This window comes from Crocuta crocuta, unplaced genomic scaffold (assembly GCF_008692635.1).
Source record: "Crocuta crocuta isolate KB4526 unplaced genomic scaffold, BGI_CrCroc_1.0 scaffold282, whole genome shotgun sequence".
NCBI lineage: Eukaryota > Metazoa > Chordata > Mammalia > Carnivora > Hyaenidae > Crocuta > Crocuta crocuta.
In genome coordinates, this window is record NW_027529174.1 from 3431436 (window position 1) to 3447229 (window position 15794).

General features: G+C 42.5%; 1 protein-coding gene across 2 annotated transcripts in view; it reads right to left on the reverse strand.

The window, feature by feature from the left end:
- The window catches only part of KIT (KIT proto-oncogene, receptor tyrosine kinase), an 86887-nt gene that overhangs the window by 12832 nt on the left and 58261 nt on the right, over positions 1 to 15794 (reverse strand). The window contains exons 8-13 of one of the 2 annotated variants that reach the window (XM_077757771.1): positions 5332 to 5446; positions 3505 to 3686; positions 1972 to 2078; positions 1750 to 1876; positions 1363 to 1467; positions 1163 to 1273 (exon numbers count right to left, since the gene is read on the reverse strand). In XM_077757771.1, the coding sequence (XP_077613897.1) occupies positions 1163 to 1273; positions 1363 to 1467; positions 1750 to 1876; positions 1972 to 2078; positions 3505 to 3686; positions 5332 to 5446 (747 nt within the window). Of the gene's footprint in view, positions 1 to 1162; positions 1274 to 1362; positions 1468 to 1749; positions 1877 to 1971; positions 2079 to 3492; positions 3687 to 5331; positions 5447 to 15794 lie in introns of both variants that reach the window. The other variant, XM_077757770.1, reaches the window with a different exon arrangement.

The window sequence follows — 15794 nt, forward strand, 5'->3', positions numbered from 1 at the left end:
CTTACACTCAGGGGTGATCGTGACTATTAACATTCAAGTTCATTTGATAAGCCTACTTAGTACCAATACAATCCTATCTGTTGACACTGCTAGGCAAAAAATAGCATTCTGTGGAGTAAAACTGAACAAGCAAGCCCCTTTTACCTGACCTTCTAAGTGATGTCAGTCTTAGGTTTACAAAGAGTTACCGCTTTCAATGTTGTACACTATCAAACTTCCTCCATGAATCCTTTGATTCACTTCTGTGTGCAGGGGGCTCCACGCCCTCTCCTATCATTATTATGGAAATGATGTAGAGCACAAACCGCATAATAGGAAAACCAACCACACGGAACAGCCAGAGAACAGACTGGCGAATGGGTGAAAACCTGAAATGACGGGGCATCACCTGTGTTCTGACTGCTCCTGGTCAAAAATGTCTTCGGTGTTGTTGACTGTGCCTAAAACCACAGCCCTGAAGTTAACAGGCAACTAATTAACTTGGGCAGACGTGTTCGTGAACCACGCATGATGTGGACGCAGCATTTATGGGGGCTGTTTTACGAAATTATAGAAGCTGTCAACTTGACCGTGAATCTCTGTACATCTTGAGGAAGACAGCTCATTTTACCCATCTCTGGTCCTTTAGACCAACAAGTTTTCTGGAAACATCACAGAAATCCTGGATGGAAGGCTCTCCTTCAGAACTGCTTCAGATTGGAAATTTTTTTTTTTTAATAGAAGTGAAGTGCTTGGCTCATTTGATGCATTATTTGAGAACTGGTAGGCTTCAAAGTCTATCTTTAATTATGATATGCAAATGAATATTAACCCTTTAGAGACTATAAATGATCCAACAAAGTATAAACCCTGCAAGATCAAAGAAAAGCTTTCTGGATGAGAGGAGACATTCTCAAGGTACCCAGAAGGTCAATGTCGATGCAACATATGTGACAGTAACTAAGGTACGTCCTGGGCTGTCCCACCCATGACGATAAAACTCAAATACACATTCTGAAGAAGAACAGTTTTGGGGGCAGAGCTGTGACATCTAGCAAGAGGTACCAATCTGGGCAAAAATCTTGTAAGAAGGGTGTAATCGAGCATTGTCAAAATCATATGAAAATTTCCCCTCTTTTGAGAATTTGGAAGATAATAAAAGGTAATGTGGTCATGGCTTTACCTCCAACGGTGCATGCTCCAAGAAGATTCACAATATTCATATGATTGCCGAGGTAACTCAAGACTTTGAGCTCGGACATGAGGGCTTCTCGTTCGGTTAAATGGGCACTTGCTAAAATTAAAGAGATCTCATTTTAGCAAAAAATAAATCTGGCAAGCTGGTGTTGAGGGCATGCAGTAGCCTGTAGGAAAAAAACTTACGTTTGAGCATCTTAACAGCAACGGTCATGGCCGCATCCGACTTAATCAGGCCATACGCAGTGGCCTCAACCACTTTCCCAAAGGCACCGGCACCCAAGGTTTTCCCTGCAGAAAGGAAGAGAAGACAGTATGTGGTGGTGCTGGGACCAGAGGACCACCTGTGTCATCACAAAGTCAACAATGAAGGCACTGTTACAGAATTAAGGACAAATCTGCCTAGAGACATTTCCCTATAATGCACAGTATGCCAAACCCGTCAAAGGTGGTGACATTTCACAGAAAACTGTTCTGTTTCAGGTGCAACAGAACAAAGGAAGTTATTGGGGTTCCCTAAAGTCATTGTGTACACAAAGAGGTTACACGGAAAGCTCCCTGTTTCATACTGACCAAAACTCAGCCTGTTTCTGGGAAACTCCCATTTGTGATCATAAGGAAGTTGTGTTGGGTCTATGTAAACGTAATTGTTTCCATTTATCTCCTCAACAACCTTCCACTGGACTTCATACATGGGTTTCTGGTCGGGGGAGAAAAGGAAAGATATATCATCTTTTAATGATGAACGTTTCAATCATTTTAAGTCCTTAGGATAGAGAGCAAATAAATGATTACCTGTAAATATTTGTAGGTAAGTATCATCACGATAATGCACATCATACCAGCCGCAATCACAAAACCAATCAGCAAAGGTGTGAACAGGGTGTGGGGATGGATTTGTTCTAAAACGAAAGGGGAACGTGGAATCACAATCTATTAGCAAGGACAGACATTCACCACACAGCCACCTAATCCCAACTCACCCATCTCCTATCTTACAGCCCATGGCAGGATTCAAAGCCATGGGCATTCTCAGCGCCTTGCCTCGCTTATTAGCTTACTCTTGTTATTCAAAGGAATCTTTTAAAATAACAACTTAAACCAGCCTCCTGTGGAGGTTGAGATTTCTGTAGCACAAGAATAATTTCATGCCGTTTTTCAATAAAAAACAACATATGAATGAGTTTTGTACTTCAACCAAATTCCTGCCTTGGACAACTTTAAGAAGTTTCCTTTACGGAGGGTTTAAACTTTCTTCTTTATGTTTCCCTGTATTTTCCAAATTTTCTACATGGAGTAAGAATTTCTTTTACAACCAAGAAAACATTTTTTAAATGGTCTTTCATTGTCTGTCTGAGGGGGGAAAATCTATGATGAAGAACAATGTAAAATTCTTCTCCTCGTTACTCAAAAACTGAAAATACACCACTTTTTTGGCACACATCTTTGCCAGCTCAAGAAAACAAAAACTAAGCCCTAGAATGTAGGCGCCTGGTTTCTTTGTCTTCTAACTTCATACCAATTCATCAATTTGTCCACAAGGATCATTTAACTTATGTTAGCAGAGGTAGTCACTCATGAATCAAGTTTTACAGACATTAAAGAAATAGCTCACTGACATGACTTCATAAAAGGCAGTCATATAGTGACTGATATAGTACCTGGCGATGTATTAAAACATGTGATTTTAAGTAACTAAAAATTTTATGGGGCGCCTGGGTGGCTCAGTCAGTTAAGCATCTGACTTCGGCTCAGGTCATGATCTCACAGCTTGTGAGTTGAAGCCCCGTGTCAGGCTTTGTGCTGACAGCTCAGAGCCTGGAGTCTGCTTTGGATTCTGTGTTTGGATTCTCTCTGTTTCTCCCCAGCTCATACTCTGTCTCTCTCTCTCTCCTTCAAAAATAAACATTAAAAACATTTTTTTAATAACTAAAATTTTAAATTTTGAGTTTCTAAATTGCCCTAATTCTGGTTATGTATGACTCTAAGGTAAATATACTCTCCTATTTTCTTTCTTGACCCCTTCTAATGGAAAGGATTGGAAATATGCAATTCATTACACACATACACACACGTGTGCATGCATACATCCACATGTGCACAAACACATAAATATGTATGTGTGTGGTTAAAATCACTGCATACATGTTATTAACAAACAGCACAGAATGAAACTTAGTGAGTTTGATGACAGCATGGTGCGATGTAGAAATTACCAGAAATGACATGGCCACTGATGGAATGGACTGAAAATCATGACTGATATGGCAGGCAGAGCCTAAATATCCCCTTAAATTGGATTAAAAAGAAATATACCTTTGCTGTTACCTTTAAATGCAAAGTTAAAAAAGGCAGAGGTCTTGCCCACATTGTTAAAAGCCCTACACTCGATTGTGCCGTTGTGCTTGAAAGCACTATAATCGATGGAGCTTTGAACCACTAGTTTTCCGGATGGTGATACAGATGAGTTTTGCAGCTGCACATCCAGCGGCCCGATAGGAACAGGGCATCTAGAGGGAAGGAAATAACAACCCGGGTTTACTCTAGAAGGATCAACCATCAATCAAACGCACTGGAGTTGGCATACGTTTCAAACTAAGTTAGCAGGTCATGATCAGAAATTCCCTTTCACAACCAAGAGCGAGAGGACAGAGGGGGCACTAGGTTCCCTGGGGCGGTGACTAGAACAGCATGGTGGACCCAAAGAAACGGGGAGTGAGACAGGAGTTCGAATCCGGATTCAAACACCTATTCCACTGACAAGACCCTTCAGGCTCTCCAGGACTCAGTTCCCAGAGCTAGGAGATCAGGATGGTAATACCCATTTTGGAAGGTTAGTGAAAGGATTAGAAATGAATGGGAAACGATGGTTAGCGCTCAGCAGACCTTTATAAAGCAACTGTCAAATGGTACCTGAGGGTTGAAAAAGAGCCTAGAGGAGGAAAGAGTTAAAGTCTACAAGCATGAAGACAGGGCGGCCCCCAAATCCCCAGCGGCTGAGACCCCATGGCTCCAGGTTTCACTTGGGAGACAGAAGCTGTACCATGGGCAGCTTTTACTCCAGGCGGCAAAGCCCATCAGGGGCTAGACCCAGATGACACTACATACTCAATACCTTCCTATTCCCTTACCTCATTTTATTATTCTCCTTAGCACTTAACACCCGCATATGGTAGCTGTTTATTTCATCTTCTGCTCACCTCTGCCCATTAGACATAAACACACACAGCCGGGACTCAGGTGCGTTTTGCTCACCAGACCAGTGTCTGGCATACAGCTGGCGCTCCATCAACACTTGCTGTACGGACAGCAGTAACTGCTGAGGTTACTGCCACGGTCGGGACACTGCCAGGGGTCCCGAGCCTTTCCCTATTGTTCCCCAAAGAAAACATACCACTAAAACTCCGCTCAAAACAACAATCCTGCGTAGCCTCTTCTAACTCGTTGTGATAAAAAGGTCTATTCTGTGAAAAATAAAATTTCTATTATTATCCCGACTATTCAATTGTGATGTTACACTGGGCTTTTAAAACCCGAGCACCAAATAGCATTTGACGGATAAAAACAGCAACGTTGACCCCATTTTCATCTTCAGGTAATGTGAAAGGACAATTTAAGGCTTAAGTGCAGATTGTGAGGGAGAGGAAAACACAATGCCAGATGTGCTCTGCTCAGGGGCTGGGCACCTAATCAAGGAGAAAACCTTTTAAAAACACGCAGCTTACAAATGCCATATGTATGTTGTAACTGCACGATCATTACTTTTTGGTAACTTGGCAATTAACTTCTGAGGTAATTTTTTTCATGATAACTACAGCCACGTTTCCCACACACATTACCTCCTGCGTATAGAATGGAAATCTAATTACTCTGTCCTGGAAAATTGCTTTATCTACCTGCAGGCTAGAAATTGCACGATAAATCCAAAAGATAACCACCAAAAGAGAGAAGTCGCTCAGTAATCATTTTTCAGCAAACAAAATTAATGTCTCCCACAAAAAATACAGCAATTATGTCCCCCCCCCCAAAAGCCACATGGACAGAAAAAATAAATAAATAAAACTTCAAAAAAAATCTGAAAATGTATCTGAAATTCAACTAAATTACAGTCTTTCCCTTACACATGTCAAGTGGTACCCAAACCAATCACCTCACCTTGGCTCAGGTCCTGGACAAAAGTACCAATTTACTGTGGGCTCCGGGAATCCGGCTACCACACACTGGAGCATGCCATTCGGGAGACTTTCATGAGTCAGGATTTCTGGTTTTGCTGCAGGAAAAGAGAAATGGTCGTATGTCAGATGGCTGGAAAATCTCACCAAGACCTCCTCCCTCCACCGTTTTCAAATCCTTACAACTTTCTTAAGGTTGAAGATGACCCTGAGGGAATACGTTCAAAGGGGAGAATCTGAAGCAGTGAGGGAGGCAGAGGTGAGGCTCAGACCAAGAAGGGCTTACACAGCAGGAGCTAGCTGCCCAGCCCCGGCATGGACTGTCCACACTGCAGATGTGGGGGGGTCCCTGAGGGCTCCCTGTTCCGGGAGGACTGAAGCGGGGATCCCGGACCACCTGGCCGGGTTCCTGTTTCCAGTGAGGGGAAATCTGAAAGACCGCTTCTAACCCGAATGTTAGGATTTCCAACTGTTGGGAAGGTGGGAATCCTGTTTAGGATGCCTGCCACGAGAATTTCAAATCACTGAACCCGCCACAGGAATTTCAAGTTATGGCACAGACTGGACTGGATGAAATTCAGAGGAGTTACAGGAAAAGAAGTCCCCTCTGCCCATCTCAGGAAGGTCCTCTTTTGGGGGTGGGAGGAGGATGGGCACAGAAGGGAATGGGCGCAAATAAAAGAACTGAATCATCTTATTTATGGAGAAACCCAAACATAAGAGTAAAATACAATATGGGCTTTGAACTCCAAAGTTTTATTTCAAATGCAAAACATGGACTGAAAATTGTAAGAGGAAACCAGCCCGAGACTTTTATTCATATGTACACCTAAGCCTGTGTACAATCACTGAAAAAGTAAATTGTGTCAGCAGGAATGCTCTAATTTGACATTTCTGGATAACTACAATAATCAACTGGTATTCAATCAAGAGCGCCCTACAGCACTGCAAATTCTTGAAATTATTTCTAAAGGGAAAGGAAAATGAACTTATTACATTCAGTTGTTCTACTGGAAATACATGTGAAGGTTGCTAACCCTCTGAGAGTGAGTGGGCTAGACTGTGAGCATCCGCCAGCAGGGGCAGGGAGATGTTCACCCCGAATCCTTAGCACAGCATCAGGCACAGAATTCTGGGAGGCCGCACGTGTGATGGCCAGGCCTGCAGACGGGTACCCACACTTAACCACGAACCTGCTCCCCATCAGACCTCCTGGTGCGTCACGTGGGAATAATGACAGTGCCCATTTCATAGTGATGCTCTTACAATTAAATGAGATAGAGCACACCAAGAAGGAAGAATGATTCGCAGGAATGAAATAGATTTATTTGTTATGAATTTATTAACGATTCAGTTATGGTTTTCAATTCAGAGTACCTACCCTCCCTGGTGCATCAAGTTTGCTACAGATTAAAGTAACTGTATTTGCCACTCTAAATATTCTCTTCGGTGATGCACAAATTGCTTGAGATGATGTGACGATGGGTATGTGTCTTAACCCAATGCATTGGGAATCTGACATCGATTATGTTGCAACTGACAGGGAAAGTACATGTGGTGAGAAGGTAAGACGGACAGATCAAAAGCTTACGAGATTATTTCTTCAAAGGAAGGGAACGATGTAGAACCACCTCTCAGCATCTCATCTCCTTGCAGGCAAAACAGCCGCACAGAGATCAGTGTCCGCACGCATGGCACACCCACCTGGGCTCAGCCTGGCCCTGTGGACAGGCGGGCCATGTAGCTAATACACCCGAAAGAGCAGCACTCCAAAGCGATCTCAAGGTAGAGGCATCCTTGAGAGTTTGGATCCCATGCCAGCTTTCACAAATAGAGCAAGAAGACGAGCCATCGTCTTGCTAAAGCATCCATCTGGCAAGTCTCATTTAATTATCATGGGCAACTGTGTGATTGGGCTGAAAAGTAGGACAGAACACAAAAAAACAGTGGAACTTTTGGAGAATGCTTTTTGCCGGAGACGGCAGGCGCCATAAGGCAGGTCTCTCTGGACTCAATTCAAGTGTCATCTCCTTTTTCAAGCCATGCTCAACTCTCCAAAGCCAAGTTGGTTGGTCTGTCCGCCCTGTTCCCACAGCATGTTAGAGCACCTGACACTACAGCATCCTGGTCTGCCTCCTCCAACAGACTCTATGTACTCAAGGGCAGAGCATCCTGGTCTGCCTCCTCCATCAGACTCCATGTACTCAAGGGCAGAACCACGTCTCACTGATTGTGCCTCTGACTCAGAACAGAGTCAGACCAGACCAGCTTGGACGATTAAGTCTCCTCCAAAAGAACAAGGTCGCCAGAGTCAAAGGAATCCGATTAGAAGGGGCCTAGAAGAGATGAATGGTGACCTTCCTGTGTGGGGGCACCATTTCCACTATTTTGCAATAGCGGGCCACAGCCACCTGCTCAAGTGAATTTTTCTTTAGCGCAGAGATTAAAGATGAGGAGGGAGGGTCTACACAGAGATGGTGATGGTAAGTGGATAGGGCTTAGATGGGAATCGAGATCCTGAGACAGATCACCTTGTACTAACAGTCTTTTCGTCACCCATCCTTCCTTATGCCACACAATAGATTCTGTCCGCGGAATTGAATATGAATCCAGTAGGGGGAAAAAAAACTGAAAGGATACTTTCAGATGTTAACAGTGGTCATTCCTGGGTTATGGAGAGTTTCTATTTTATTCTTTTGCCTTATCTTCTCATTTTTTTTTTTTAACAACGAACATAGAGCTAATCGTAAACCGATAAACCACTTTTTAATTTAAAAAAAACTGGAACAGCTCGAAATTACATAATCAGTTCCATTTAGCTCTGGCCACAAGTGCTCGAGATCCAAGCCTTCCAGCGTGACACCTGGTGACCGTCACACCACGGCCAGGGCTGGCAAGTGGCATGGTCCGGCTGGCCTACTTGTTCTCCAGTGCTGGTTAATTGGGCTGATTTTTAAGTTATTGTCTCAGGCCGGTTGTAACCTGAGGCTCACAGAGCAGCTTTCATCCTGTTGGTACTTAGCCTGGCCAACTGAGCTCAGAAGTCACCAAGAAGAAGTCACTGAGAGGAAAAGAAATTAAAATGTAGATTCCTGCCCCCTCCAACCCCCAACTCCAACCCCAGAGATTCAGGAAGTTGAGGCTCTGACCCAGCAATGTGCCTTCTTAAAGTACCTAAGATAGACCCTGATCTGGGGGGCCGAGACTAGGGTGAGGCCAGAAAACCACATAGGGTGTGGAATTTAAGAAGGCACTCACCCTCCTCAAGGTCTTGCAAATACAGGGCTGGCATGGTGAGTGAGCACCTCCTTAAATTTTGCACCCAAAGCGCCTTGCCCTAATCCCAGCCCTGTCCTAACATTGGTGATGACAGACCTCGTTTTGAAAAGGCTAAATTACACGAGTACAGTTTTCAGCTTCTACATGGCAAGTTGCACTATGAAAATGTTTAATGCATAAAGAATGAGCTAGGTATAAATCTGATTCCCAAAAATGAAAATCTGGGCTCATCTGCATTTTGTAAGTGCCTCAGTGCACTGTGTAAGGCATTAAATATGCATTTTGCTTTTAAAGATACATAACTCTGCAATTCTCCAGGTTAAATCTGAGCTGTGGTTTCGGAGATATCCTGCAATCAGCACTACACCAAATGACACATTCCCTAATTCCTCCCAAGTTGGAGGTTTAGATAAGCCTAAGAGGTGTATGAGTTATGTATTTCCTGCAGAGATTAAGAAAATAGCCTTTTCTCCTTTCAAAGCTTCGCGGACCTGAGTCATTCCAGTGTCTCCAACAACACCGATCAGCTTGTAGGCTGATTTCAGACCGCTTAATGACTCTACAGAGAATTTATGGCTCATGCAATTAAAAATCCTAACCATTTGCTGATTTACCCCAAAAATATGTGATCGTGAAAAATATTCCTTTTTACCACCATCGGGCCCATACGGAAAGCAAGAACAAAACAAATTTTTGAGAACACAGCACAGATCATAAGAGTTGGGGCGGGGGTGAGAAGAGACACACAAGTAACCAGTGTGGATGTGTCTTGGACTTGAACTCCTCTCGTTCCCGACCACTTCGACCAGCTCCTGCTATGAACACACTTTTGCCCGTGCTTTATAATCAGCAAAGAACACGGACTTAGGTCCCCAAACAATAAAAGACTAAATGAAGAGGGCTCATAAGGATGCATTTTGTTTTTACGACTGTAGGTCTGCTGGTGTTTAATGGCAACACAGCAAGACTTTGGGACAATCTGTCACTATCTGCGCCTGGGTCAAATCTGTATTCCTGCCACAACACTGGTAAGATAAAGGAACTTAAGTCAGCTAAAATAGGAGTAGAAAACAATCCAGGCTAACTTTTACTTATACTTAAAAATATCCCCAGAATAGATATTTTGAAAATATATTTTGTTTTACACATTCTTAAACATGGCCAGAATCTGGTAGATGGGCACTTTGATAGACGTTTAACAAATGAAATAAAACTTCAACTATAGGTGTCTGTATCCAGCTGTCTTTAACAGAGTGTCTACCATTAAAAAAAAAAAAAAAAAAAAAAGGGGGGTCTGGGGGACTCAGTCAGTTAAGCTTCTGGCTCTTGGTTTCGGCTCAGGTCATGATCTCACAGTTCATGGGTTTGAGCCTCATGACGGGCTCTGAGCGACGGGCTCTGCGGAGCCTGCTTGGGATTCTCACTCCCTCTCTCTCTGCCCCTCCTTAACCCCTCTCTCTCTCCCCCTCTCTCAAAATAAATAAAATTTAAAACAAAAACAAATAAAAAAACACCCTCCTAATAAAGTGATGTTCTAAACTAGATAGAGGTAAACTACCCTTTAATGAAAGGGTGAAGCAGTAAATATTTTAGACTTTGTGGACCTTAGAGTCTTTCTTGCAAATACCCAGTTCTGTCAATTGTACCACAAATGTAGCCAGACATGCAAACAAATGTGCACAGATGTGTTCCAATAAACTTTCCTTATGGACACTGAAATTTTATTTTCATATCTCACAAAGTCTTCTGATTTTTTTCAACCATTCAAAAAAAAAAAAGTCTTAGTGTATGGGCCCTTCAAAAAATAGGCTGCAGGCTAAATCTGGCCCTAGGTCTATAGTTTGCCAATCTGTTCCTTTTTTTTTTTTAATTTTTTTTTTTTAACGTTTATTTATTTTTGAGAGACAGAGAGAGACAGAGCGTGAGCAGTGGAGGGGCAGAGAGAGAGAGAGAGAATCCGAAGCAGGTTCTAGGCACTGTCAGCACAGAGCCTGACACGGGGCTTGAATCCACGAACCGTGAGATCATGACCTGAGCCGACTGAGCCACCCAGGAGCCCCTGCCAATCTGTGATCTAAACAGTCATTAAAGTTCTCCCAATCTTGAGATTAAGTTTAAAAACTTAAAAAGTAATTAAACTACCTGCAGAAAGCCTTCCTCAGCCAGAATCACGAGGCTCAATTTACAGGGGTACCACTGCCACGTGACCCAGACATGGGGGGAGGCAGATGTGGGCACACGTGGAGTGCAGGCCTGTGATAAAATGTTATTTTTCTATTGAGTACAAGCACTGAATTCATTTTGCCACATAATTCGAAATGGAGGAGAAGGGTTACTGCCATAAAACTCATGGGAAAAATACATACCTATTCTTGAGTTAACTTAAATTTACACTAAATTATAGGTGAGCCTGTATCTACACGTATAAATGAAGGGGGTTAATCTTATGTAAAAACATATCTGCCTCAACTGGAAAGGAAGTTTCCATAGGGTAGAAGTTCCACTAACATGAAGAGGAGTTCATGCTGTTTTTAGAAAAGCATGCCCCGAGTTCAGGGTCAATTCTAGCAGTTTACATGATTACATAACTTAAACCTGTTTCTCCTGCTTTTCTGCCATAAACATGAAGGACTGGGCAGATCATACGAACAAAGGGCCTTAACAGTCTAGGCAGGTTACCTGCTCTCAGGCGGGCCCAGCATCTAATTAGACCCCCCAAATTAGCAACCCACCCGCCCCCAGACCAACTTTCTTATGAGACATGAAGGAAAAAGGATACCAACACATTTCCTGAATGTTTTCAGAATGTAAGAGAATCAAATTCTACTTTAAAAGTAGGTTCCCATGATATTCCTTTTTTCTTTCCACTGAAATGTCTCCAGCAACTCGTGCAGCCACAGAGATTCTCTTCATTAGGAAGAGGAGACATTAAAGTGTCACATCAAAGACAACAGTCACAACTCCCGAGCAATTTAACAACAAAAACTCATTTCAAATTTGGGAAGGGAAAATAAAAACAGGGCTCTGACACCGTCAGATATTGCAAATGAATACCCACTACCTATAAAGAGATTAATGTAAAAAGACAAGTGACTATTTTTACATAGATTAGCAACCACACTAAGAAGATCTGAAAATTATTCCTTAATTTAGAACCATCCCAAAAGCCAGCACAGAGGATCTTTTGTGACATATGTTTAAGACATGGGAGCATGAAAGATAATGACAGATGATAACCTTATTTACTGCCAGGCACTTACGCAAGGTCGAGCACTTGAGATTAAACAAGATAATTATAAACCTTAAATAAGCATTTGATGGGTTTCTTTAAAACCCCAGTCACATCAGCCGTGTCCCACCCCCCATTCTCCACAATGTCTCAAAACTGCACCAGACATAGACATGGGCTAAAAAAAATATGCACTATCCATGCAACGAGATGCCAACATGAGGTTGCAGAAGAGTATTTCATGATGCGGAAAGATGCGTACAATGCATTCACTCTTCAGCGCCAAAACACAAGCTTACGAAGCAGTATGATCTCATTTTTATTAAAATAAAAAGGCTAAAAAAATTGGTCAGGAAGAACGTATATACAATAAGGCGTATGTTAGCAATGGTAATGTAAATACACTTTAAAAGGTATCATTAGGTGTGCCTGGGTGGCTCAGTCAGTTAAGCATCAGACTTCAGCTCAGGTCATGATTTCAGAGTTCACAGGTTCGAGCCCCGCATCGGGTTCTTTGCTGACAGCTCAGAGCCTGAAGTCTGTTTCATATTCTGTCTGTCTGTCTCTCTCTGTCTCTCCCCCACTTGTTCTGTGTCTCTGTCTCAAAAATAAACAAAAATATTTAAAAAGGTATAATTAAAACTTGCTTTTTTTCTTAAATTTTTTTTTAACGTCTTACTTATTTCTGAGAGAGAGAGAGACAGCGTGAGCAGGGGAGGGTCAGAGAAAGAGGGAGATACAGAATCTGAAACAGGCTCCAGGCTCTGAGCTAGCTGTCAACACAGAGCCCGACGTGGGGCTCGAACCCACTAACAGTGAGATCGTGACCTGAGCCAAAGTCGAAAGCTTAACCAACTGAGCCACCCAGGAGCCCCTAAAACTTGCTTCTTATTTTTGCTTATTTACATCTGGTTTTTCTAGAACTATTTTTCACACGCTATTTTTGTAATTAAAAATTTGTTTTAATTTAAAAACACACGTACACAAATATTTGCACAAACCAAGTTACATTTCTGGTTCCTGTGATAGCCTTACAGCAAACCCTCAAAAGCAAGCAATAAATCAAAAAGGAGTCCTATACAAATAGCACTGGCTTTATTTAATGTTTAAGAATTCTAGTAATTTAATCTAGAAGACCTAATAGACTCTAGCTAATAGGAATAAAAGAAAAAACACTAAAGAACAAACCCTCTCAAGCAAAACTCAACAAACCAGTGTTAGTTGTAAGCTTTAAAATGGTTAGCCTTGGGAGGCCTGGGTGGGTCAGTCGGTTAAGCATCCAACTTCGGCTCAGGTCATGATCTCACAGTTCGTGGGTTCAAGCCCCACATCGGGCTCCGTGCTGGCAGCTCAGAGCCTGGAGCCTGCTTTGGATTTTGTGTCTCCCTCTCTCTTGGACCCTCCCCTGCTCACGATGTCTCTCCCTCTCTCTCTCTCAGAAATAAATAAAACATTAAAAAGAATTTTTTTAATAAATAAATAAATGGTTAGCCTCTAACCCAAGTATGGCTTGGACCAACCCAAATGTTTGTAAGGTCTTCTCAATCCTTAAAAAATGGGGACAGAAAGGCTGACAGGTTAAAAGGCAGAAAAACATTTCCACCTTCCAGAGAGGCAAAGTTCTAGTAACTGCTGCTGTCTCCTGGGTATCTGGAAAGGCCCAGACCCAAAGTCTCCCAAATGAGCAATCCTTGAAGTCCACCCCACACTACCATTTTATCTTAGGGGAAGGTTCTTGAGACCTCCAGCCAGGTGGGTACCCAGAGGGCTCGCTGGCAGGCAGTCTAAGCCATCTACCTACATGGCCAGCGTGGACAGGTCTGCCCTCACCTGTGGTACACACGCTGGCATGTACCTTGTTTGCAGGGAGTTACCCTTAGAGTGGCTCCCCCTACAAGAAGGATAGTTTAGCCATGCATAAGTAGATTTAACTATAACCAGGAGCACCTGGGTGGCTCAGTCGGTTGAGCGTCCGACTTTGGCTCAGGTCATGATCTTGCTGTTCAGGAGTTCGAGCCCCGTGTCAAGCTCTGTGCTGACAGCTCAGAGCCTGCTCTGGAGTCTGTGTCCCCCTCTCTCTCTGCCCCTCCCCTGCTTGCACTCCGTCTCTCTCAAAAATAAATAAACATTAAAATAAAATTTAAAAACCTATAACCGAAAATACATAAAAGGCAGCCCAGATTTTGCAAATGTGGTCAAAGAGAAACCTTATCTTCAAGAGGCCTTATTCTAGATGATTTACTACTTCGACTTGATACAGGTACACTGCATGATCTATAAATAATTGCTCATGCCAGAGGAGGTTAATTACATGATATGGTGATATGGAAACAATGTATTATTTAGCATCTCCTTAAATTATTTCAACCCCCTGTTAACACTCTACTGTAAATAAAGTAAAGCTGGCAGCTTTGAGAGTGAATCTGGTGAGGTTCAGCAGTCATTTGGATAGCCAATCTAGCTTAACTTTCCACGTGTCCCACAGTGCCCAGCGGTGACGGGCTGATCCCGGAGTTCTCGGTATCTACTTGTCCTGTTTGCCTCCCTTTACTGCCACCTGAGTACCACAGTACTCTGACTCAACTGGCCAGGTTTGTCATTAAAGGGCACACCTTGAAGACTGGAGAGAGATCTATTTATAGCCCCGAGATATCATTTACCACAAATATTAGATTCACAAGGCTGATCTGGAAATATTGTCAGATAATGTTTTAAAGAGGCATTTTAAGGTTGCTGGCAAATCAAAACCAAAATGAAGTATCGCCTGCACAGTTAGCACATCTATTATCAAAAAGAGAAGAGATAACAAATGGAGAAAAGGGAAGCCTCACGCACTGTTGGTGGGAATGCAAACTGGAACGGCCACTCTGGCAAACAGCACAGAGGTTCTCTAAGACATTAAAAATAGAACTACCATAAGATGTAGCAGTCCAGGGGTGCCTGGGTGGCTTAGTCGGTTAAGTGTCCGACTTTCGCTTAGGTCATGATCTCGCGGTTCGTGGGTTCGAGCCCTGCGTCGGGCTCTGTGCTGACTGCCAGCTCAGAGCCTGGAGCCTATTTCAGAGTCTGTGACTCCCTCTCTCTCTGACCCTCCCCTGCTCACACTGTCTTTCTCTCTCTCTCTCCTAGAAATAAAAATAAAACATTAAAAAAAAAAAAAAAAGATGTAGCAGTCCCACTTCTGGGTGTATATCCCCAAGAAACAAAACCATTACCCTGAAGAGATAGCTGCACCGCAATGTTCACTGCAGTATTGTTTATAATAGCCAAGGTATGGAAACAACCTAAATTTCCTTCAGTGGATGAATGGGTAAAGAAGATGTGCACCACACACACAAGAATATTATTCAGCCTTGAAAAAGAGGGAAATCCTGCCATTTGTGACCTGGATAAATCCATAGGGCATGATATTATATGAAATAAGTCAGACATGGAAAGACAAAAACTGCATGGTATCACTTAAACAGAGTCTTAAAAAAAAAATCAAGCTCATCAAAAAAGAGTAGAAAAGTGGTTGTCAGGGCTGAAGGGATGAGGGAATTAGGGAGAAGCATTAAAGGAGTACAAAAAGTCGGGTATAAGATGAATCAAGGCCTGAGGATCTAATGGATTATATGGTGACCATAGTTGATAACACCATATTAGATCACTGAAATTTGCCAAGAAAGTAGAACTTAAACATTCTCACCAAAACCCAAAACAAATTACCCCCCCCACCAAAAAAAAAAAGGGTAAATATGTAAGGTGATGAATATGTTAACAAACTGGATGGGAGAATCTTCTTAAAATGTTTACATACATCAAAATCATCATGTATATATTTCAAATATCTCACAATTTTCTCAAGGATACCTCAATAAAGCTGGGCAAAAAACGTTACTGGCTCTTCTTAAAATCATTCCAGAGGTTTGAAAACCAACGGCTTTATCATATCAATC